General features: G+C 41.8%; 1 protein-coding gene across 5 annotated transcripts in view; it reads right to left on the bottom strand.

Moving 5' to 3' along the window:
• ZNF385D (zinc finger protein 385D) overlaps window positions 1–25,905 on the bottom strand; it is a 931,599-nt gene that overhangs the window by 250,330 nt on the left and 655,364 nt on the right. For all 5 annotated transcript variants that reach the window (XM_070459851.1, XM_070459850.1, XM_070459849.1 and 2 more), the window contains one exon: window positions 132–274. In XM_070459851.1, the coding sequence (XP_070315952.1) occupies window positions 132–274 (143 nt within the window). The remainder of the gene's footprint in view (window positions 1–131; window positions 275–25,905) is intronic.

Raw genomic sequence — 25,905 nt, 5'->3', positions numbered from 1 at the left:
CCTTGTCATCCTTTCGGCCAAGCTACGGAGTAAAGCGCAGAGTAGAAGGGAGGCCGTGGCCAGCTCACCCCTGGCCCTGAACGCTTTCCAGTGCCCACCACCCTGGCCCAGGCAGACGGCGCAGGACTTACCGCATTAAAATTGGGGAAGAGGTTCACTGCGGCCGCTGTGTCAAGAGGAAATGGAAGAAACGGTTTAATGTCCAGCGACGGTTGCAAAGGTGGGGCTGGCGGCCGGACCAGGGCTGGGAGAGCGGGGCTCTGGCATGTGCCACCTGCACAGAGGAGAAGAGAGGGCACGGTCAGGGACCTAAAGCACAGGAACTCACAGCACACAGTCACCCAGGCCTCTCTGAGACCAAAATGCCAGCTTTCCGGGTCACTGGAGAAAGCAAGACAGGGAGCGAACCGACCCCGAAGCCGGCCACCCAGCAGATGCGCCGGTGAGCAGAGGGAGCACCATCACTGCTCCTGTCCCTCTTGGATCAGGACTATCTGCCTACGTAAGTAACTGTTAACATTTCAAACGTTTCATAGCCCACAGTCCATTCTTCTTTTTCTGCCTTGAGCTCTGGATTGAGTAACCAGCAAACCTGTAACTAAGATCCCTTGATTCAAACGGAAAACCCTTCCGATGCTCTCCCGACCCTCTTTGAAAACGAACTTTGGCTCAAAATATGCATCCAGTCTGAGTGATTCTTTTACAGAACTGCTCTTTTCCACCATGTCCCAGACTCTGGCAGCAAGATGACATGAAGCTGGCACGGGAAAGAAACTAACCACAAACACGGGCAGCCGTACCTGACAGGCCTGGCGACCGGAGGCTTAAAACCAGCAAATCCAGCTACAAATCACCGGATCCCTGAGCTACTCAGCACCCCCGCGGCTTTAAAGATTCAAGACTACCTGCCCCCTTCCTTCCCAGTCACAAGTAGGTGGAATATAGAAGGTCATCAATGAGAAGGCAATGGAATGTTATGGCAACACAGACACCTCCTTCGCACACCAGTGGGCCAAGGCTGTTCTCAGGAGACACACACCTTTGCCCCCTGTTCTAGGATTTCACTGCATTTGGAAGCTGAAAGGAGCCCACCTCCCTGTTCTGTCTCTCATACTCTGGTATCGTTCCAAAACATCAATTTGTCATTAATTAAAGGCTGTTTGAATCCTAGGAAACTGTTAAAATATGCCAGCATTCTTCTAATCTGAGAGGCAAGCAACAGACTGTAAAAACCTATTGGTGAGAATCCAAAGAAGCATTAGGAAAACAAAATGCGCTGGGATTTTTCCTTTTTCTCTTGGAAAAGAATTCTAGCAGACAGAAAAGAGAAGAAAGGCTCCTGTTTGTGCCACTTCCTTACCTGCCATCTTGCTTTTAAAACAACCTAGAATGAGATCCCACCCAAATTATATTTACAGATCTTACCAGGTCAGCTGCACACAGACCAGCCTCTTGCCCCCCGTCAGCTACCTGAACAAGGGTGAACATTTAAAAAATGATTCCCCCATGCCAGATCAACCCTATTGGACCAGAGGATCTCCCAACAAGGTGGGTGACTTAACATCCACAGCAGAAGCCATCAGTGCAGGATTTAATTAACCATACCAAAAAAACCACTAGCTCTCCTGGCTACAGGTGTAAAATCAGCCAGAGTCAAATCAACAAAGCCAGTATTCGTCCCACTCTTTCTTACTTCCCTCTTGAAACGTTCTTCAACAACAAGGCCAACAACATCCAGTTTGAAACAACAAACCAATTAAAGTGAAAAATAGTAAGGAGTCAGGAAATAGAGGGCTGATGTTAAAACAGACGGAGATAAAAGCAAAATAAAACAAGTTACACTCACCAGAGCATACTATAAACTTACTTTATTATCCGCCTGGTGGTATAGAAAGGGCATTCGTAAAACTCTGGTGATAGGCCTGTCATGAGTTTAGTATTGCTACCAATTTCTCTTTTGATGAAAAGTTAAAGAAACAAAATAAAATTTTGGTTGGTGCCTCTTTAGACAACTCAGAAGTAAAATAAGTTTGGGTTGAAATCTGAGGTGCAGTTTAACATGTCCACAAATAATAGTGAGCTTTAAACATATCATTTTAAATTACTATTATCTGTGTCAGAGTCATGCTTTGCAAAAGGTATTCATTCATGTACACCCATTACCTTGTTTGACCCTAAAATCTCAGAAATCAGGTAACGGAGAGCATAATATCATGGAGAGAAAGAATAAGTTGATCAGCTCTTTAGCTGTTTATGCTGCTTCCACAGAAACATTTCATTCTTCTAATTAAAAGAATGCAATTTAGCAGGAACATATTCTGGAATTGTTTCATTTACAAGTTCCCCTTTGGTTCAGGAGAGCCAAAGAAATTCTGGAAAAACTCAGGCTTCCTTTTTTATCCACCATGCTGAGAGGAACAAAGAATAAATGTACACTGATTCTACTGCCAGGGTAAGTTAATCCTTCTAGACATTTACCTCTATTCCTCTGAGATGTGGGTTTCATCTGAATTTTATTATACATACAGTTCAGGGCCCTCTCTTGAGGTTGCACCTGGGGCTTCCTACATAGGGGATAAGGAGACACCAAGGAAGAGACACGGCACTGGAGGGGGGCTGCAGACGCTGTGTGAGTTCAGCCCTTTCTACCTGGTTGAGGAGAGAAAAGCGAAAGATCACTGGAAACCAGAGGACATGGTGTGACCATACATTCTTTGGCCACTTGCCATGAAAACCCAGGTGGGCTGGACAACAGAGGATGAGATGGTTGGATGGCATCACCAACTCAATGGACATGGGTTTGGGTGGAATCCGGGAGTTGGTGATGGACAGGGAGGCCTGGCGTGCTGCGGTTCATGGGGTCGCAAAGAGTTGGAAATGACTGAGCAACTGAACTGACTGACTGAACTGACTATAGTATTAATATTGAGGCCCCAGATTAGGACTGTCTGTTAAAAATTATCTATGACTAACATTTCTCCGAGTTGACTCATTAGAAAAGACCCTGATGCTGGGACAGATTGGGAGCAGGAGGAGAAGGGGACGACAGAAAATAAGATGGCTGGATGGCATCGCCGACTCAGTGGGCATGAGTTTGAGTAAACTCCAGGAGTTGGTGATGGACAGGGAGGCCTGGCGTGCTGCAGTCCATGGGGTCGCAAAGAGTCGGACATGACTGAGCAACTGAACTGAACTGAACTGAACATTTCTGCTTTTAAAATTAGGATACACTCTGACAATATTTTGCTTGTTCCCATCTGTATATGCTCAGCAGTAAGAATACTATTGGAAAATAGTATGAAGTTAAAACCGGCAAACTTAACATGTTTCCTGTAAAGCAGACTAAAATGTACTCCTTGAGAAAACAGCTTTTTCACTCTTTCATTTTTTTAAAAAGAATTTATTACATTTAGGGCATGAATGTATGTTTACTATTATTTTCTTTACTTTAAAATTATCTTGATGATAATAAACATCAAGATATATATTGAATGGGTAGACAGGACTGTAGGTAACAAAGAGTTATTGTGTCGTTACCATTTACCCCAGTGTTGCTTCTTTCATCAGAATTTAACTTCTGGAAATGCTGATGCTCTTACTTTGAGAAAAACATCTGAAGCCTCCATGGGTTGGGAACAGAAAAAATACAAATGCACACCCTTTGTATGGAAAACTCTATGGTGCTACTTCTAGTACCACGTATTTCATACACTATGCAATTTTAACTTACATAGCTTTTAAAAATTAAGCCTTAACAGAATATTCAGATTTTAGAACAGTTAATATCTCTCTATTCCAAATTTCTTTACATTTCATTATATTCAATAAACTAAAAAACATTCATTAAATAGAGATCAATTATTAGACCTATACTGAGTAAGGTATTGAATAATGAAGGTAAATAAATATGATGAAGCAAGTGATCTAAGCTCATAAAACTCCTCTCTGTCCCTTCTTGAGGTTTGGTTCTGCTAGCCTAGATTCATATTTAGAATTCAGAATTGAATTATAGAGCAAAGGTATACTACAGAGCATACTTTGGTCTATTCACAAGACAGCTACCTCTGTATTCACAAAAGTGCAAATCTGTGAATTTAAAAAAATACTGGAATAACCTGTTTCTTTATAGAATATTGGTTAATAGAGATTATCTGAGAAAATAAGACATTATACACTTCAAAATTAGCATTTTTGAAAACCTAATTAAAATGCCAATTTGGAAATATTTGTTTTAATAATTTACACAGACAAATAGGAATTCTAAACCGCTGGCTGTCAGCTGAAGCATCATATTAGAGAAAATGTAGGTAAAGAGCCTAGCAGAGAGACTGACCAGGTGGTGCTAAGTGAGGCGGGTTTTTTTTAATGAACCCAATAAATTCCAAAGGAATGTTCAGGTTCGTGCAGACACATATCTGGGCTCCCTGGAAGAGGTCAATCAAGACAACCCTAAAGGCACATGCCTATTCTTCACTTGGTTGATTCTGACCCCTGCAGAAGGAGAGACTTCACAGTAAGAGCTTACCTTGTAAATCAACATTTTGAAAGATTCCTTGAGTGTAAAATAGTGTTCTTTCCATAATATAACACTTCTAACCTTGAACTTCTGCACTTGGTCTATTCATGGTTCATAAAACAGTCAGACGTCCTGTCTCATAGCTTAACCTACTACTTAATCACTCATTTCCCCAAATGGCAAAACCAAAGTTAAAAATGACCAGGGGTTGCTGCTGTTGAATATTCATGGCTGTGCATGCTGTAGAACTGTGAATCATTGAAAAACAATATATTATGTATATTGTTAAAATACATTATCATATATATATATACACACATATATAATATCTATATTTATAGAAAGCAGAAGAAATCCCTGATTTCTTGATGGGAGAAGTAATTTCTGTCATATCTTTTTCTTTCAGTATAAATTTGATTATATATGTATATGTATATACGCTTGTGTGCTATGCTAAGTTGTGCTAAGTTGTGCTAAGTCATGTCCAGTTCTTTGTGACCCCATGGACTGTAGCCCGCCTGGCTCCTCTGTCCATGGGATTCTCCAGGCAAGAACACTGGAGTGGGTTGCCATGCCCTCCTCTGGGAAATTTTCCCAACCCAGGGACTGAACCTGCATCTCCTGCCTTGCAGGTGGATTCTTTACGCACGGAGCTACCTGTGAAGCCCATATATATGCTTATCTATACTGAAATAAGCACATATATTTCAATAGTGTCAACAGTGAGCCAGAGTTAAACTGCTAAACTGCTCCAAATACTTATATGTAGTAGGAAAACACTGAGAACATTTTATACATCAAGTCGTAAGTAGTTACTTGCAACTAATCTGACAGAAGTAGAACATTACTGACATCCAATCCCAACTACTTCAGTTTGAATTTGCCATGTGTGCTGAGGGAGGGAAGGGCAAGACAGGGTTTCTGGGGTCTATATGATCAAGGACATAAAGAATTAGATCTGATACCATAAACAGGAAGTAGAAAAGAAATGATGGATTTGGGGCATAAAAGCAAAACTTGATTTGACACGAAACAGTGGCCATCGAATGCTGTTGCTGGTGAAATAGACCAGCCAGGGTGGAAGGGAGTGAATGCTGGGGAAAAGTTTAAATTTTACAAACCTACTAAGCAGTTGGTGTGTATTAGGCCCTGCTACGGGCCTTCCTGGTGGCTCAGATGGTAAAGAATTTGCCTGCAATGCCGGAGACCTAGGTTGGAAAGATTCCCTGGAGAAGGGAATGGCTACCCACTCTAGTATATACCCTTAGTTCCTTTAAAATACACAATAATTCTGCCAGGAATCTATTATAATGCCAAAATTTACAAACTCAAAAGTCAAAGCTATCACCTAAAATACATTGCATCTAAAAATCACATGGGTAACAAATGGCATTCAATGTGACGCTGAGTAATCTTGGCAGGTTTCAATGCACTGATACTAACAGGCTTTAAGTTAAAACAACAAACACAAACAAGATGACAGCAAAAAAGAACACTGTGAAGTCAGTTTTGTCATACAAGGCAAGCCAGCTCTCTTGCAGCCAGAATGGAATGCACTAAATCAGAGGTCTTGTGAGAAAATTTTATTACTGCTCAAAAAAAGAAAAACAACAAAAAAAATAGTAGACTCATTCCTTGTATAGAAGATGATAAGGAATGTTCAGTATTTATTACCAATATTTGTCTACATGGGAAAATGCTGATCCTGCCCTATCTTTGATAGAGTCTCCAGAAACACATGGGCTTCACATCAAATGTTTCAAAAGCCCTGCAGTTTACATTCTTTAACATCTACTTGCCAAATCAGAAAAACAATTACGTGTTTGTCACATTCCCTTGTGTGGCTGCCTCCCAAATACTCAAGGCTCTTGGCTAGGGATTACAATGGGCAGTCTGTTGTTGAGGTTATTTTTTACTCCCTAGCTAGAAAAACTGTATGTTTACCATATTCCCTTCAATGTCAGCAATCCAAACTCCCATTCAGTTCCCATCTTTGTTTAAATGTTGTTCCCAACTGAAAGATACAACTAGAAATGGATTTGGAGATAAAACTGAATTTAGTGTGACTCGGTCACAATTTTTCTTTCATCACTTTCATTTTCCCTCTGTTCTGAATTGTTGATTCACCTACTAATTGATCCAGCACCTTCTACCTGAGGATGAAGCTCCTTGTGGGCATAAAGTGAGCTGCCCTTGGCAGGTCAGTTTGGATATTAAAGCAGGATCTGGTCCCCAGGGGCGGTGGGCAGCATTAGGCTGTTCCTGCTGGGGACCGCTACCCCAGCCATTCTCGCTGTGACCACAGAGGGGAAGGAGGTAAGAAAGGGACTGAGTTACGGCAACTCTAACACTAACCTGGAAACCGTGATGTAGAAACATTGGCCCAGGTTAACTGTCTGACTCACACTTTACCTATAAAAGAAAGCCCATGTGAGGGATCTGTTTTCCCTTGTTTAAATTCTTTATTTATTCAAGTCATGGAATTTAAATATTTCAGGACATCCAGTGCAATAGAACTCAGCTGTAAAAAGGATGGAATAATCCTTTTCATTTGCAGTTACACGGATGGACCTAGAGATTATCATACTAAACAAAGTAAGTCAGAGAAAGAAAAACGCCATATGATATCACTTATACGTGGAATCCAAAATATGACACAAATACACCTATGTACAAAAAGAAACAGCTCACAGACATAGAGAACAGTCTTGTGGTCGACAGGGGAAGAACAGCGAGAGAGGCATGGAGCAGGAGTCTGGGACCCAAACTAACAGAGAATGGGCGAGCTCTCGTTAGCACAGGGAACCATGTTCATTATAAGTCATAATGGAAAAGAATATGATTAAATAAATGTTCTAGTAAATTGTGTCAAAGCTCATTCTGGAAGAAAGCTAAGAAAAAAGGACTAAATGCTTTCTCTCTCATCATCATTGAATACTGGCACCAAAATCAAAATATTGCTATCATCCAGTTGCCACGTCTTCACTAGAAGCAAAGTAGACTCTCTCACTTATTTGCCCCACTCTCATGACAATTCCTGGTGCCTGCGAAACACTTTGATGATTCTAAGAGTAGCAGAATAAGGATTTTTAGACATTTAATCTTACATATTCCTCTGCACTTCAGCCCCTCTGTTAGACTGTGCATAAGTCAAGACAAGGAACTTCTCTAAGGTGATCAAACATTTTTGCCTGGAAACTTCCTTTCAAGTCTGCAACAGTGAATGTAAAAATGTAAAATTTTTCCTCAAGAGGAACTCATAAGATTTAATTTCACAAAATCATTTGTAACTAATCAAAAAGGTGCTCTAATGCTGAGATGTCCCGTATGGTCATCTTTAGCTATGTGTGATTAAGCACGACTTAAATAAAATTAAATGTTCAGTTTCTCAATCACATTTCAAGTGCTTGATAGCCACATGTGACAGAGGCTACCTCAATGAATAGAATACTGCAATTTAAAAAAAAGGATGACTGAGGAGGGATGTGGGAGGGGGTACAGGATGGAGAGGGAAAATGCATGCCTATGGCCGATTCATATCGATGTAGAGCAAAAACCAACACAATATTGTAAAGTGATTAACCTCCAATTAAAATAAGTTAATTATTAAAAGAAAAAATACTTCTATCACTGCAGAGGGTTCCATTAAACTTTGTAACTTCAATGCAAAACCAACGATCACCAGTGAGGAGTCATTTACAGACAAGACGCCTGATACAGTCTGTTCCAGAAAGCACTGCTGACAGGGGAGAACTCCTTGCTTTCCCCTGGGTCCATCTCCTTTCGGAGATGGCTAGGAGAGCTTTCCCAGGGGCAGCGTGGCCACTGTCAGGAGGCAGACCCTGCTAGGACTGGGCCAGCAAGAATTAGCCCTCCATTCCTGGAGAAGACAATGGCCGGTCTAGGAACCCTTTGTGATCAGTGACGATTATCCTCAAAGGAGAGCTTAGTGTAAAAACTTCAATGCTGAAATCCGTGTCAATGAGTAAGGCGTACTGTGGACAAAAATGACACCACTCCTGCAAATCAAAGGCGCAAAAGGGCCAGTCCTGGGAAAATGGGATTTTTTAAAATTCTGTTCTTTCTTGAGAGTACTACCAGGAAGCTGTATTTCCCCAAAGTGGGTCACAAACTAGAGTCACTAATAGCCAAATGTTCAAACCTAGCTAATGCAGGCAGTTAAACTTCCCTAGATACCTCTGAATCACCCCGAGGAGTAATTCTGTTCATAATAACCAGGCTTTAGTCATCTGACCCTAAGGAGAAAAAAAGACGCTGTCCTCTTGTGATGTGGTCTTGTTTTCGCACAATCTGGGCCTGGCAGTCAGGCTCTGCCCATGTGAACATCTCTACGCCAGCACGGCTGCACGTACAGTTCACTGTTCCCCACACCCTGATAAATATCTTTCTGCCCCCACGTTCTTTCCATTCGGTATTACTGATACATTCTTTGCTTCCTCTCCAAGCATTTGCCGATCTGTGTAGGCATCAGTGCAACCCAAGGTTGCATAGTACTGAAACATCTGAGCTTAAATGGTGTAAGGTAGGTTTCCCAGTACCAAGAAGGTAAGCTAGGTAAGCATCACACAAACTAGACAACACCTTTGTTCACCTCCCTAGTGTCTTCAAGATACAGATGGTGAGGGAGAGCACGTCTAAGAGAGGATGACAAGTGGAGAGTCTGACACCCTGAGGCTGAGGTGTGAGTGGAAATGAAGCCAGCGGGTAAGTGGCCCTAGCACTTAGAAGACAGCTCTGGGCAGACTTCCTGCTGAGGGCGCAGTGGAGAGTCCTTACACAGGAACTGGAATTATGGATGGGAAAAAGATATCCTCGGGAAAATGTAGAAAAGAGAGACCAGCCTCCTGAACCTGGAGGCTCATTAGCCCAAGGAAGGAGACTGAGAAGGACTGCAAAAAAAGATAAGGATAGGGAGAATGACCCCCAGAGGCCAGAGGGAGAGTGTGTTTACTAAAGGAAACAGTAAGTGGTCAGCACTGTCGAAGGCTGCCATGGAAGGATCAATTAAGATGCCAACTTCTGTGAGACTTAATGTCGTCAAGATTTTTGGTGATCTTTATCAGTTATTTGTTCTTGTTGTTGTTCGCTCACTAAGTCATGTCTGACCTTTGAGACCACAGGGACTGCAGCACACCAGGCTTCCCTGTTCTTCACTATCTCCTGGGGTTTACTCAAACTCATGTCCATTGAGTTGGTGATGCCAACCAACCAACTCATCCTCTATTGCCCCCTTCTCCTCCCACCTTCAATCTTTCCCAGCATCAGGGTCTTTTCCAATGAGTCAGCTCTTCCCATCAGGTGGCCAAAGTACTGGAGTTTCAGCTTTAGCATCAGTCCTTACAATGAATATTCAGGACTGATTTCCTTTAGGATGGACTGGTTTGATCTCCTTTCTGTTCAAGGAACTCTCAAGAGTCTTCTCCAACACCACAGATTGAAAGCATCAAACTTCTTCAGGGCTCAGCCTTCTTTAAGGTCCAACTATCACATCCGTACATGATTACTGGAAAAACTATAGCTTTGACTTTTATGGACCTTTATGTTATTTAGTGAGTAACCTCAAAGAGAAGTCATTTTCTCATAAAGCATTTGTTCCATGATTGCCTGGATACCAACATCTGAATACTCAGGTCCCTTATATAAAATAGCATAAGAGTTGCATATAAGTTACATACATCCTCCTATACATTTTAAATCATCTCTAGATCACTTATAATACTTAATACAATGTCAATGTAATGTAAATAGTTGCCTGTGCCAGCCCAGCAAATTCATCCGGAGTTTTAAAAAATATTTTCCACTTGCAGTTGGTTGGATATGTTGATACAGAATTTGTGAACAGAGAGAGCTGAATGTGTATCAAAATTAAAGCTTCCAACTTATGAAAGGTCCATCTAGTCAAGGCTATGGTTTTTTCAGTGGTCATGTACGGATGTGAGAGTTGGACTATAAAAAAAGCTGAGCGCCAAAGAATTGATGCTTTTGAACTGTGGTGCTGGAGAAGACTCTTGAGAGTCCCTTGGACTCCAAGGAGATCCAACCAGTCCATCCTAAAGAAAATCAGTCCTGAGTGTTCATTGGAAGGACTGATGTTGAAGCTGAAACTCCAATACTTTGGCCACTTGATGCAAAGAGCTGACTCACTGGAAAAGACTCTGATGCTGGGAAAGATTGAAGGTGGGAGGAGAAGGGGACGGCAGAGGATGAGACGGTTGGATGGCATCACTGACTCGATGGCCATGAGTTTGGGTGGACTCTGGGAGTTGGTGATGGACAGGGAGGCCTGGAGTGCTGTGGCTCACAGGGTTAGGGTTGCTCAGTGTTCTGTAAGAACCTAAACGGGGAGACGATTTGAAAAAGAACAGATACAGGTGTGAGCACAGCCGCACCACCCTGCTGTGTGCCTGACGCATCACGACACTGCTGGCTGACTGCACGCAAATATAGAGCAGACAGCAATAAGGGGGGCAGCTATTGCTAAGAAAAACAAGTACGCAACACAGGTATTTCACAAACAATTGTGTCTGGAATATATAAATATTCTTATAGTTCAATAATGAGCTATTAACTCAAAGATATGCAAAACTTTGAACAGACATTTCACAAAAGAAGAAATACAAACAGCAAATATGTAAACAAAAATTTGCTTAGCATCAGTGGGGAAATGCAAAATAAAACTATTAGATATTACTATCACCTACTAGGAGGACTAAAATTAAAAAGACAGACAACACCAAGTGTTGGCAAGGATGTAGGTCAACTGGAAAGTTCATACTTGTTGGTTGAAATGCAAAATAAGGTAGCACTTTGGAAATATTTGGCAATTTCTTACAAAGTTAGATTCACTTACTATATGACCCTGTGATCCCCTAGGTATTCACAAAATAAAAATTAAAATGTATATGTGCAAAAAAAAAATGTGAAGTCTGACCCTTTTGAGAAGGGTCAGAGATGGTGGAGGGATTCAGAATGGAGTCTAGTGGGGAAAAATGATTTGAACACCTTGGCTGGTAAGGAAAAGGAAAGCAGAGCCCTACTGATATGTGTAAATATTCTTCCAAGGTATGGAAAGGAACTGATTCAACCTAGAGTAGTTCATATAACTCATTTTTTGAAAGGCAAGTTTCAACTAGCAATTAAGCCTGGAAAATGTGAAGCCATGGCGGTGTACTAAGCGCTGTGACTTGTCTTTATTTCAGTCGCATCCCACTCCACATACACTCTGAACCCACATCAAAGTATGGCAAATAACCAGTCATCTTGTCCTGGCTCAGGACACAGTTCAAGTCCGGCTTCCTCGATGCTGGTAGACCCTCACAGCTGTCCGTGTAGAAGGAGCCTGCTCTTGGGACCCTCCCCGGCCCCGTGTCTTCATCTGAACATACATCACCATGCTTCCATGTCTGCCTCCTCCCGTGAGGATGCCGGGTCTAGGGAAATATCTGGTGTAATCATTCCTCACTCCTGTGCATGAGGGGGTTCCTGGTGCCTACATGTCTGTCTTTTTCCAGGAATGAATGGATGACTATACAGAAGGATGAGCAGACAAATGACTGAGGGAAACTGAATCACAGCCTGCTAGATACCGCACCCTTCCTTCTGCTGTGCCCAAACTCGCAATCTCCACTTCAAACCCCAGTAACTTCCTTAAAGACGAGGGGACAAGCAGAGAGTTTATTGAAGTTCATTGCTGAAGGTGAGGAACAGTTTATCACAGACATTTAAGCCAATAGAGCTTCCATGGTTGATTTTTTTAAAACAAATAAGTAGTCAATCATAATTCTAATCTTCTTAGACTATAATTTTATAACATTATTTTCTCAGCATGACATAAATTTCTTAAACCTGTTTCATTTTTAGATATGAATTTATTCTCTCTTATAACAGGCCCCCTTTCCTCTGCAGGTATAAAGGCAGGAATATTCTGAATGCTGGATACTCCCTGGAGTCTATCTCCTTTGTGCTCTCACAGCCTTAAGGAAAGGACTTCCCTGGTAGCTTAGCTGGTAAAAGAATCCACCTGTAAAGCAGGAGACCCTGGTTTGATTCCTGGGTAGAGAAGATCCCCTGGAGAAGGGCATGGCAACCCAGTCAAGTATTCTTGCCTGGAGAATTGCATGGACAGGGGAGCCTGGTGGGCTGCAGTCAATGGGGTCACAAAGAGTCAGACACGACTGAGCAACTAAGCCCAGCAAAGCACTGGCTTAAGGAAATGGAGCCACGATGAAGTTAAGACAGTTGTTCAAGGTCATACAATAAATTCTAGAAGATCAAACCTGCATCTTCTGTGTCTCCTGCACTGGCAGGCAGATTCTTAACTGGATATCAAAATGCTACAGATGAAATTTGCAACCCAACATTCTACTTCCAAAGTCTAAGCTGTTACATTTACATTTTATTCAGAGATTTCTTTTTTTTTTTTTTTTGATGACCTGTGGTAGAGAAAACAAAATTTCATAAATAAAATCTGGTTTCAGTCAAACTAGGCCAAAGCCAATCACATCAATTACATTAAGATTCATTCATTTGTAAGACACTAGATTATTTAAGCAACAATTTCATGTGTCTTGCCTTTGCTGGGGCTTATAATCCAGTATAAGACATATTATGCATACGTTGAGTCTGTGTGCTCAGTCGTATCTGGCTCTTTGTGATCCCATAGACATCAGTCTGACAGGCTCCTCTGTCCGTGGGATTCTCCAGGCAAGAATACTGGAGTTGGATGCCATTTCCTCCTCCAGGCGATCTTCTTGACCCAGGGATCTAACCTGCATCTCCTGCTTTGGCAGATACCATAATGTTATAATGAGAATGCTCATGTCCCCTACTGTCAAAATAAATATGCTGAAACTTACAGCCCTCCATGAGTGATTAGGCCATGAGAGCAGCGTCCTCAAGAACAGACCCCGTGCCCTGCCACAGAGACCCCAGAAAGACGCCCATCCTTTCCAGTGCAGCAGGGCCCACCTGTGACCCTGGAAGCAGGCTCTCACCAGACACCAACTCTGCCAGGGCCGTGACCACAGGCTTCCCAGCCTCCAGAACTGTGGAAAGCCAAAGTCTGTTGATCATAAGCATTCATGGTATTCTGTTACAGCAGCCCAAATAGACTAGAACATATGTGTTCATCCAAAGGTAGCAAGTTTTTACTCTGAATGGACCTGCTATTTGTGCCTGCGTGCTAAGTCACTTCAGTCATGGCCAACTCTTCGTGGCCTTTTCTGTCCATGGGATTCTTCAGGCCAGGACACTGGAGAAGTTTGCCACGTTCTCCTCCAGGGGATCTTCCCAACCCAGGGATCAAACCCCTGTCTCTTATGTCTCCTGCATTAGCAGGCAGATTCTTTACCACTAGTGCCACCTGAGAAGTCCATTATTTTGTTCAGCTCTCCCTTTTATTCTGTCTACATATTCCAGAAAGGCAACATAGAAACTAAACTTATATCTATCATAATTAATTCTATTTAATTTAATGGTAATATTGGGCAACCATTTTCTTCTCCAGGGGATCTTCCCAACCCAGGGATCAAACCCTGGTCTCCTGCATTGTAGGCAGATTCTTTACCACTGAGCCACCAGTTCAGTTCAGTTCAGTTCAATTCAATCACTCAGTCATGTCCAACTCTTTGCGACCCCATGAACCGCAGCATGCCAGGTCTCCCTATCTATCACCAACTCCAGGAATTCACCGAAACCCATGTCCATCGAGTCAGTGATGCCATCCAACCGTCTCATCCTCTATTGTCCCCTTCTCCTCATGATCCCAATCTTTCCCAGCATCAGGGTCTTTTCAAATGAGTCAGCTCTTCTCATCAGGTGGCCAAAGTATTGGAGTTTCAGCTTCAACATCAGTCCTTCCAATGAATACCCAGGACTGATCTCCTGTAGGATGGACTGGTTGGATCTCCTTGTGGTCCAAGGGACTCTCAAGAGTCTTCTCCAACACCACAGTTCAAAAGCATCAATTCTTCAGCACTCAGCTTTCTTTATGGTCCAACTCTCACATCCATACACAACCACTGGAAAAACCATAGGCTTGACTAGACGGACCTTTGTTGGCAAGGTAATGTCTCTGCTTTTGAATAAGCTGTCTAGGAGCCACCAGGGAACCCCCAATACATCCTAGAGCATTCACTTATTGTGAATATTTTCGTTCACTGTTTCACTGTTATTTTTTTCCATATTTCAATTTAGTTTTCTTTTACAACAGCCATGACACAAAATTCCAAGAAACGCCCCTGGAGTTAGCGTTGAGTGACACTGAGAAACAACCACATAGGAGACTATGCCACCGTTCCCATCACCAGATTAAATGAGATGTGTCAAGAACAAGGAAGATCCCATTTTTGCTATCTTAAGAGGCCTATACTTAGCACATCCCATTTGCACCATCCATTAACTTCTGAGATTTAGGCAAGGCGAGTCCTGGTTTCCATCAGTTTGGTGAACATTCTTACAAACTCTGTAAAGCAAAAAGAAATTCTGACTTCAATTTCCTCAAGAACACTCCCTGTGGAGCTGACATGGGCTCTGTTTAGTCTCAGCCTGATGTGACTGTTTCTTCTGGCAGGTTTTGCGTAAAACAAACCTAACTTTATATTTTCTTTTAATTCTCAAACATTTGGTCCTTGGAAAGGATGTAAAATCAGTTACTAATAGAACTGTGGTATTTTGGAAATGACTGGCTTTAAAATGGCAGAGAAATAAAATGCATATAAGTGATTGCAAGCAAGAAGATACATACAACCATACTTTATTTTTATAAGAAGCTCTGTCACTTTGAGCACTTATTATAGCCTATGTTCTGTGCTAAATGGCTTTACATAGATTATTTATGTAAACAATGAAGATATCCTTGTTCTCATTTTACAGGTGAAGCAATGGAGGCTTAGTGAGGTCATTTTTCTGAAGACAAACTGCCTTCTTAAGGAGTAGAGCTAAGAAGAATTAGCAGCCAGAGAGGTCTGACTCCAAAGCCCATGTTCTTTGAGTATATTACATCCTGGACCCATTCAAACACCTATCACATTGTGAGTCCCACTAATTTGAAAGAGGAATTGATGAAAGTTAAAATTGTCTCTGAGGAAAGGACTTAAATTTCCACATTCAAATAGCTGGGAGTCAGCAGATACAGGATTTACAAATGCAGGAAGCAGAAATTGCTTACAGCCTCAGGGAGAAGAAAGTCAGATACCAAGGTTACAGTGCCATCCCCAAACGGTAACACATAATGAAAAGGGATATCAGTATTGTGATAAAACAAGGGACATTATAAAATACTGCGGTTAATAGAGATTAAAGTGAAACTAAAACGAAGGAGAAGCAAACAATCGGTGGAAGCTGGCCCCACTAGGAGTCATGTCGGTAGAGATGACAGGCCTTAAGACTGCAACCTGAGCCAACAAACACATGAAAAGATGCTGAACATCACTAACTATTACAGAAATGCAATGCTGAACATCACTAACTATTACAGAAATGCAAGTCAAAACCACAGTGAGGTATCACCTCACATGGGTCAGAATGACCACCATCAAAGAATTTATGAACCGTTAAGTGCTGGAAAAGGTGTGGAGAAAAGGGAAGCCTCTTACACTGCTGGTGGGAATGTAAACGGGTGCAGCTCCTATGAAGAACAGTATGGAGGTTCCTCAAAAAACTGAAAATAGAGCTGCCGTATGAGCCAGCAATCCCACGCCTGGGCATATACCCAGAGAAAACCATCGTTCAAAAAATACCAGCACCCCAATGCTTATTGCGGCATTATTTACAATAGCTAGGATCTAGAAGCAATCTAAATGCCCATCGAAAGATGAGTGAATGAACAAGATGTGGTATATATAAACAACAGAATATTACTCAACCACACAAAGGACTGAAATAGTGTCATTTGCAGAGATGTGGACAGACCTAAAGAGTGAAGTAAGTCAGAAAAAGAAAAATAAATATTGTATATGAACGCATATACGTGGAATCTAGGAACACGGCAGAGATGAACTTTTTGCACAGCGTAACTAGAGACACAGATGTAGGGAACATACTTATGGATATCAAGGTGGGAAGAGAAGAGGGATGAACTGGGAGATTGGGATCAACAGAGATACACTGCCCTGCCTAAAAGGAGGCGTCCCTGGTGGCTCAGCAGGTAAAGAACCCACCTACCAATGCAGGAGACACGGGTTCAGTCCCTGGGTCCGGAAGATCCCCTAGAGGAGGAAAGGGCAACCTACTCCAGTCGTCTTGCCTGGAGAATTCCACGGACAGAGGAGCCTGGTGGGCTACAGTCCATGGGGTCACAGAGTCGAAAACAACTGAGAACACGCCACCAAATGCCTAACAGAGGTAACTAATGACAGCCTCCTGTAGGACACAGTGAACTCTACCCCACGCTCTGCTGTGATCTAAGTGGGAAGGAAGTCCCAAAAAGAAGGAATGTCCATGCTCAGTTGCTCAGTGGTGTCTGACTCTCCACGCCCCCACAGCCCGTGGCCCAGCAGGCTCCTCTATCCATGGGACGATCCTGGCAAGAACACTGGAGCAGGTTGCCAATTCCTCCTCCAGGAGATCTTCCCAACCCAGGATCAAACTCATGTCTCCTGAGTCTCCTGCATTGACAGGCAGCTTCTTTACCACTGAGCCTCCAGGGAAGCCCAAAAAAGAAGGGATACGTGTGTAGATATAATTGAATCAGGCTTCCCAGGTGGCTGAGACAGTAAAGAATCTGCCTGCAGTGCAGGAGACCCGGGGTCAATCTCTGGGTTGGGAAGATCCCCTGGAGAATGGAATGGCCACCCACTCCAGTAGTCTCTGGAGAATTCCACGGACAGAGGAGCCTGCGCTCAGTTGCTGCGTCACGTCTGACTCTCTGTAACCCCACGGAACCTGCCAGACTCCTCTGTCCACGGGGATTCTCCAGGCAAGAATACTGGAGTGGGTTGCCATTCCCTTCTGCAGGGCATCTTCCCAATCCGGGGATGGAACCCAGGTCCACATTGCAGGTGCATTCTTCACCACCTGAGCCAGCAGGAAGGCCCGCGGAGGAACCGGGCGGGTGCAGTCTATGAGGGCACAACGCGTCAGACAGGACTGAGTGACCCCCCCACACACACACACCTGAATCGCTCTGCTGTAAAGCAACTACACCCCACTTTAAAAACGAAATGTCCAGCCAGCCTCCCGGAGGGGCCCGGTGCTCAGCAAACAGCAGGACTGACCGGCGGTCCGGTCAGAGGCCACGGCGCCTCAGAGCGCGCAGCTTCTTGGCTGCCGTGACCAGCTTCTCACTTTCCAGCGTAGCGCTGCCTGTGATGTGAGCTGCTGCCTTGCCACGAGGCACACACACGTCTTGACTTGTGCTTCTAATTCGCATCCATTTCACTCCACTTACCGTGAGCCAGAGGTCACTGACTGACGCAGGACATCATAGAGATTGTCTCCAATTTTTCTTTGACTACAAATTTAATGGAAGCTCATTCTCTCATTGTTCCTTAGAACTGGGGTATTCAGAATAGCACAGGACTAAACAAATCTCTAAGAGGAAAACCTAATTTAGAAATAAGAGTAAAATATTCCAGTAATTAAATTATACACTGCTGGTGTGTAGTGGACCATGCAGATGGAATTATTCAAACAGTTCTAATTTCAAATAATAACGATAACTACTAAAATAATAATAATAGCCACTATCAATTTTTGAGCACTCCATACATATATAGCTATGATTTTAATTTTATATGTATGCTGTATACATTGAACATGCATATAAATATATGATTTTAATTTTCACAAAAATTCTATTAGTTCTTAATAATTTAGCTTTTTAACAGTGGAAATTGAAGCTGTATAAGGTTAAGTAGTTTAGAGCAGCAAAGTAGGGATGTAAACATAGGTTGCCTGATTTCAATACTCCAGCTTTTTGTAAAAATCATTTTCTATCCATTGTCCTTTTAAGCCGAGAATAGAAGCCCATGATGTTGCTTTGCTTTCTAGTACTCAGAGCATATGTTACCCAGCAACCATATTTCTAGTGGGTCTCAAAATCCTTCTGAGACACAACCTACCACTGGAATCTATGGTAGTTCGCTGGAGTTTTCTATCCCCGACAGATACACTCAAAATGATCTACACATGGTACCATTAGAGCACCCTGAACTCTGCTCTTAGGCTCATCGATGAGGTCAGAAGACGCATGGAAAACCCTGGAAGATGGAAGGTGAAATAGTCCGCCTGCTTTCCTTACACTGAGCCATCAGGTGAAGTGCTCTGCCCCCTTTTGGGTAGAGGGATTCTCTGCCCATGGGTGCCCAGGTGATGAGGAAACCTGGAGAGCTGCACTCGCCCCTCAGTGAGTGGAGACATCCGCCTTTACCTTTCTGAATCAATAAGTACTGACGCTTCCCACACCGTGCAAGATCCCCACGTGACACGTCTGTGATGAGCAGGCGTGCCCCGCCACGCTGAGAACATGCGGTCTCCTCACCGCCAACCTTCCCCACCCATCCGTCTCCCAGACGAGAAGCCAAGGCCCGAACGGACCCACAGAAACCCCAGAAGTCACATGGAAAATGACTGACCCTCAAAAGACACCCGGGAAGGGGCTCTGATCATAGACACAAGGAATTCGAGCGAGCCTTGCAAATTCATGGGCTGGTTTGCCCTAAATTGTTAAGATTATTTTTTGTGATTTTGAAAGGACATTAATCCCAAAGAAAGAACAAAACAGAATGAGTCAAATTGCTTTGAGCAGGAAAGCCTGCTGAGAGAGGCAAGTCTGTAAGGAGCAGCTTTTCTGAAATTGGCCCTGCATTTTCCTGAACGATTCTGATCTGTCCTGACTTTTCAAAAGTCATTACGCCTTCCAAGAACTCACTATCCATCTCTGTGTCATCAATGTCATTCTGACCTTGTCTCATCTATTCCTACAGTGTAGCAGCATCCTCACATACCTAAGCTAAGGGAAACACTTAAAATTTTTAAAAGTCTGTCATTCCTTTAACTCCTCTGAGTCCTTCAAGGTTTAGGGGAAATGTCACTTCTTCCAGCCTTCCAGGCTTCTTCTCCCCCAACCCTGTCCATTTAGCACCATAATCAATTTTCTCTTTCCCAAACTTCTACAAAATGGTTTTAAGTGGTTATTAGAACAGACTTTGTTATTAGAATTCTGAATCCAAATTCCAACAGTTTCATAGCTTAAGGAACTTAACAGTTTTTTAGTTTCTTCTTCTATAAATTGAGGAAAATAGCACCCAAATTTCAGAATTTCTATAAGATTATAGACAGAATATTTTTACAGAGGATGTACTAAATTACAGTAACCATCATTACTGCCTTTCTTATTTTGCTATATGTTGTTGTTTAGTTGCTAAGTAGTCAACAAAGTCAACGAAAGAGTCCGAAATGCAATATTTGGATGTGATCTCAAAAACAACAGAATGATCTCTGTTCATTTCCAAGGCAAACCATTTAGTATCACAGAAATCCAAACTATACCCAGACCAGTAATGAGGAAGAAGCTGAAGATGAACAGTTCTATGAAAACCTAAAAGATCTTCCAGAAATAATATCAAAAAATGATGTCCTTTGCATCACAGGGGACTGGAATGCAAAAAGAGGAAGTCAAGAGATACCTGGAGTAACAGGCAAGTGTGGTGTGGAATACAAAATAAAGCAGAGTGAAGACTAACAGAGTTTTGCCAAGAGAACACACGGGTCGTGGCAAACACCCTCTTCCAACAACACAAGAGACAATTCTACACACGGACATCACCAGGTGGTCAGTACCGAATTCAGACTGATTATATTCTTTGCAGCTGAAAATGGAGAAACTCCATAAAGTCAGTCAAACCAAGTCCAGGAGCTGTCTGTGACTCAGATCATGAACTCCTTATTGAAAAACTGAGACTTAAATTGAGGAAAGGAGGGAAAACAACCAGGCCATTCAGGTATGACCTAAATCAAATCCCTTATGATTATACAGTGGGAGTGACAAATAGATTCACGGGGTTAGATTTGATAGAGTGCCTGAAAAACTATGGACAGGGTTTGAACACTGTATAGGAGGTGGTGATCAAAACCATCCCATGGAAAAGAAATGCAAAAAGGCAAAGTGGTTGTCTGAGGAAGCCTTAAAAATAGCTGAGAAAAGAAGAAAAGCTAAAGGCAAAGCACAAAAGGAAAGATATGCCCATCTGAATGCTGTGTTCCAAAGAATAGCAAGGAGAGATAAGAAAGTCTTCCTAAGTGATTAATGCAAAGAAAAAGAGGAAAACAATAGAATGGGAAAGACTAGAGATCTCTTCAATAAAATTAGATACTGAGGGAACATTTCATGCAAAGATGGGCTCAGTAACAGACAGAAAGGGTATGGACATAAAAGAAGCAGAAGATATTTAAAAAGAGGTGGCAAGAATACACAGAACTATAATGACCCAGATAACCATGATGGTGTGATTACTCATCTAGAGCCAGATATCTTGGAGTGCAAAGTCAAGTGGGCCTTAGGAAGCATCATTATGAACAAAGCTAGTGAAGGTGATGGAATTCCAACTGAGCTGTTTCAAACCCTAAAAGATGATGCTGTGAAAGTGCTACAGTCAATATGCCAGCAAATTTGGAAAACTCAGGAGTGGCCTCAGGACTGGAAAAGGTCAGTTTTCATTTCAATCCCAAAGAAAGGCAATGCCAAAGAATGCTCAAACTACCACACAATTGCAGTAATTTCACATGCTAGTAAAGTAAAATTCAAAATTCTCCAAATAAGGATTCAACAGTACATGAACTGAGAACTTCCAGATATTCAAGTTGGATTTAGAAAAGGCAAAGGGGCCAAAGATCAAATTGCCAACATTTGTTGGATCATAGAAAAAGCTAGAGATTTCCAGAAAAATATCTACTTCTGCTTCATTGACTACGCCAAAGCCTTTGACTGTGTGGATCACAATAAACTGTGGAAAATTCTGAAAGAGATGGGAATACCAGACCACCTTACCTGCCTCCTAAGAAATCTGTGTGCCAGTCAAGAAGCAACAGTCAGAACCGGAAATGGAACAGAGACTGGTTCAAAACTGGGGAAGGCGTATGTCAAGGCTGTATATTGTCACCCAGCTTATTTAACTTATATGCAGAGTAGTACAGCATGAGAAATGCTGGGCTGGATGAAGCACAAGCTGGAATCAAGATTGCCAGCAGAAATATCAACAATCTCAGATATTCAGATGACTCCACCCTTATGGCAAAAAGTGAAGAGGAACTAAAAAGCCTCTTGATGAAGGTGAAAGAGGAGAGTGAAAAAGTTGGTTTAAATCTGAACATTCAGTAAACTAAGATCATGGCATCTGGTCCCATAGCTCCATGGCATGTAGACAGGGAAACAATGGAAACAGTGATAGACTATTTTCTTGGGCTCCAAAATCCCTGCAGATGGTGACTGCAGCCACGAAATTAAAAGACACTTACTCCTTGGAAGAAAAGCTATGACCAACTTAGACAGTATATTAAAAAGCAGAGACATGACTTTGCTGACAAAGGTCTAGACTAAGCTATGGTTTTTCCAGTAGTCATGTATGGATGTAAGAGTTGGACTATAAATTAAGCTGAGTGCCAAAGAACTGATGCTTCTGAACTGTGGTGTTGGAGAAGACTCTTGAGAGTCCCTTGGACTGCAAGGAGATCCAACCACTCCATCCTAAAGGAAATCAGTCTTGAATATTCATTGGAAGGACTGATGTTGAAGCTGAAGCTCCAATAGTTTGGTCACATGATGCAAAGATCTGACACATTAGAAAAGACTCTGATGCTGGGAAACATTGAAGGTGGGAGGAGAAGGGGATGACAGAGGATGAGATAGCTGGATGGCATCACAGACTCAATGGACATTAGTTTAAGCAACCTCTGGGATAGGGTGAAGGACAAGGAGGCCTGGTGGGCTGCAGTTGAAGGGGTTGCAAAGAGTCGGACATGACTGAGCAACTGAACAACAAGTCACTTCGTCATGTCCAACTCATTTGTGACCCCATGGACTGCAGCCCACCACGCTCCTCTGTCCATGGGATGTTCCAAGCAAGAATACTGGAGGGGGTTGCCATTTCCTTCTCCAGAGTATCTACATGACCCAGAGATCAAATCCATGTCTCCTATATGGGCAGGAGGATTATTTACCACTGAACCACCATGGATTATTTTATTAAAATGATAGGAAATAATGTATGATATTTTATTAATTTTTATTTTTTTGAAATTATTATTTAAATCATTAATCACTCTATGTCTCATGGGTCTTACTTTTTGTTTAGTAGTAAAGATATTTGGTTTTGGCTTGAAAGTTTTTAAAGGGGATTTTCCACATCAGCATGATCTTAATTTTTTTTCCATGATGCCTAAAATGCTTTGAACATTACAGGCACTCAAGTGGCCTTGAGTCAAAGAATGAATAAATGAATGGGTAAATAAGACATTGTTTCTTTGAAAGTTAATCCAAAGACAGTAAGTGGAAATGGCAAACTGTATTTAATTTCATTAACACCATTTGGTTGATTCCTATTAAGAACATGAAACATTTATTGCCGCCTGTTTTCAATGTGTGAGTATCATGGTGGTAGGAAATGGAAATAGTATTCTCAAAAGAGAGAAAAATAAAAAGGAAATAATAAGGAAGGAAATGGAATGATCTGGGGAAACAACCACATCCAAATCAGATATGTAGGTGACTCATTTGACCTAGACAGAACTGTTACTGAAACATCCCGTGAACAACATGGAAACTGTTCCCAAAGACATCCTACATGTAAATATCCACTCTTAAAGAACTCATGGTAACTCATAGTAGCATTTCTAGCTTTTAAATTGGAAAGTAACCAATCAAGTGCCTGATAATATCTGACAAAGCACTGCATGGAACTGAGACTAGCTCAGTGTCTAATGCAGAGTGGATACTTGGAACATAATAGCTGACTCTGCGATGGAAGCATTTAATACTATTTTTGGTCAGTGGGAACATGGACACACACTAACTCCTATCCACCCCTTTTTCACGGTTCTCAAATAGCTCACCCTCTCAGTCACCCCCTCCTCCACTCTGCCCACTTCTTCCACTCCGATGTACTTAGCTCATCCATTCTCTCTCACAAGCATCCATGCGGTATTTATTAGTGGCCTGCTCTTCTGAATGCACTGGCAAAGACACTGAGCCCTTTAAGTAAACAAAAACAAAAGCAATAGCAAGGGAATAAGCACAATATTTTTTCCATCCTGGTCTCTATGGCATCCCCTTTGGGGATGTTTTCTTCTATTTAACAAAACCAAGTCGTCTTCTGAACTATGAAGTAAAAGCAAGTGCAATGTGTTAATATTAGCGTGAAAGTGAGAGTTGCTCAGTCTAGTCCGACTCTTTGTAACCCCATGGTCTATACAGACCATGAAATTCTCCAGGCCAGAACACTGGAGTGGGTAGCCTTTCTGTTCTCCAGGGGACCTTCCCAACCCAGGGATCGAACCCAGGTCTCCCATATTGCAGGCAGATTCTTTACCAGCTGAGCCACAGGGAAGCCCAAGAACACTGGAGTGGGCAGCCTGTCCCTTCTCCAGAGGATCTTCTCGGCCCAGGAATTAAACCGGGGTGTCCGGCATTGCAGGCAGATTCTTTACCATCTGAGACACTAGGGAAGCCCAATATTAGCAAATATATTAACAAAAGCAAATGAGCTTCTAACTGGATATTGATTAGCCTCAACTTGGTCTTTCCTCCATTTTTTCACATAGTTTGAAATTCACTTTCTTTCATAAAGAGATACATGTGATGTTTACTTAATAGCATTAGATGACATTTTTGGTCAAAATGTGCTATGTTCTGGTATTCACATAGACTGGAATAAAGGCCACTCGATGTTATGAGTGACTTTCTCATCCATTCTTTCCTCTTACCACTATTCCAGGCATCAAAGTTTTAGATGGCATATCGGCACTAAGGAACAACTTGATAAAAATTGCTTATGGCAGTCTTGCCTGAAGCTGAAGAATTCAATTAGTCCAGCCAAAATTTTAGCTGGCTCTTTTTTCAAATCCCTCCACCCAAATCATGAGAGCTGCACAATTCTACAGAAAAATACCCTTTCTTCCCCATCCTTAAACACTAGTCCCTAGCTTATATGCTCTGTTCCCCACTGACAGACATTCGTAAACACAACCTTTCTTCAATGGCCACTGCCACAAAACCAGGTAGATACTTTAGACAGTTTCTATTTTTGTTTTTAATTTTAATTTCATTCTGATTTTCGTTTAAGTTTAATTTAAACTAAAAACAAAAAATTATTTTTAATTTTAATAAAAATTATTAAAATTTTTAATTTTAATAAAAGACAGTTTAATTGTCTTCCATTTTTCATTGCACTTGGTTACATTTCCACTTAGCTAGTCTGGGCAGGGTCTCAACTGATTGATACATTCCATTTATAGATAAAGCATAGTAGAACTGTTTGCAAAGAATGCAGACTCTCCCATCATGTTTCACAGTATTATACTATACACATATCGAAAGTTTTCCCCTGAAAATATAGAAAAAAATGTGATAAGGTAAATTTCCCCACAAAGTTAGCTATTTATAAGTCATATGTTCAGAAATCTTGTGTGAATATATTCTATGAGTAAAATCCTACATTTTTGGCACATGGGATACAAATTTGATTGGCATGGAGCAAATTATATTATTCATTATGTTTCTGGAAAGGTAAAGCCTGCACAATTGGTAAATTAAAAGTGATTATTTCAGTAATGAGATATTTCAAATAAGCAGGCTTTAATCTGCTAAAGGAAATGGCAGGGCCTACCTCTAGGGGCAAGCTTAGGAAAACTGGCTGTTCTTCAAAGAAACTCATAATACCAAGAGTACAAATGTACTTCACAGATAAAGTGGGTAGAAAAGAAACTCAAGGGGATAGAACAACAGCTCTGCGTATATTTGGTAGACACATAAAAACATGTATTCTGGAAGAATCCAAACTAAGAAAGACAAAAGTCAAAACAAAGCAACCAAACAAAAACAATCATGGATATTAATAGCATCACAAATTAGAAAATATCAAGATGAAGGATCAAACAAAAGGTGATTAAAGGAAAGAAAGAGAAAGAGATTTCACTGATGACTGATTCTCTAAAAAGGAAATGAGAAAAGGATTATAACATGAGTTGCATACTTGGAGTATGTGGAACCAATTGGTTGATCAATTAACCAGACGCCTGTGAAAACCTCCATTAAGTCAAATGTTTGACATCATTAAGTCCAGCCTCAGGAAGTAAGGATTAGCTCTATCCTGACTGTTGGACTGATTTTGGGAAGAAGGGTAAGTAAGGGAAGCAGGCCGCCTTTAATGAACTTC

This window comes from Odocoileus virginianus, chromosome 32 (genome assembly GCF_023699985.2).
Source record: "Odocoileus virginianus isolate 20LAN1187 ecotype Illinois chromosome 32, Ovbor_1.2, whole genome shotgun sequence".
NCBI lineage: Eukaryota > Metazoa > Chordata > Mammalia > Artiodactyla > Cervidae > Odocoileus > Odocoileus virginianus.
This window is presented reverse-complemented; position numbering and strand designations above follow the sequence as displayed.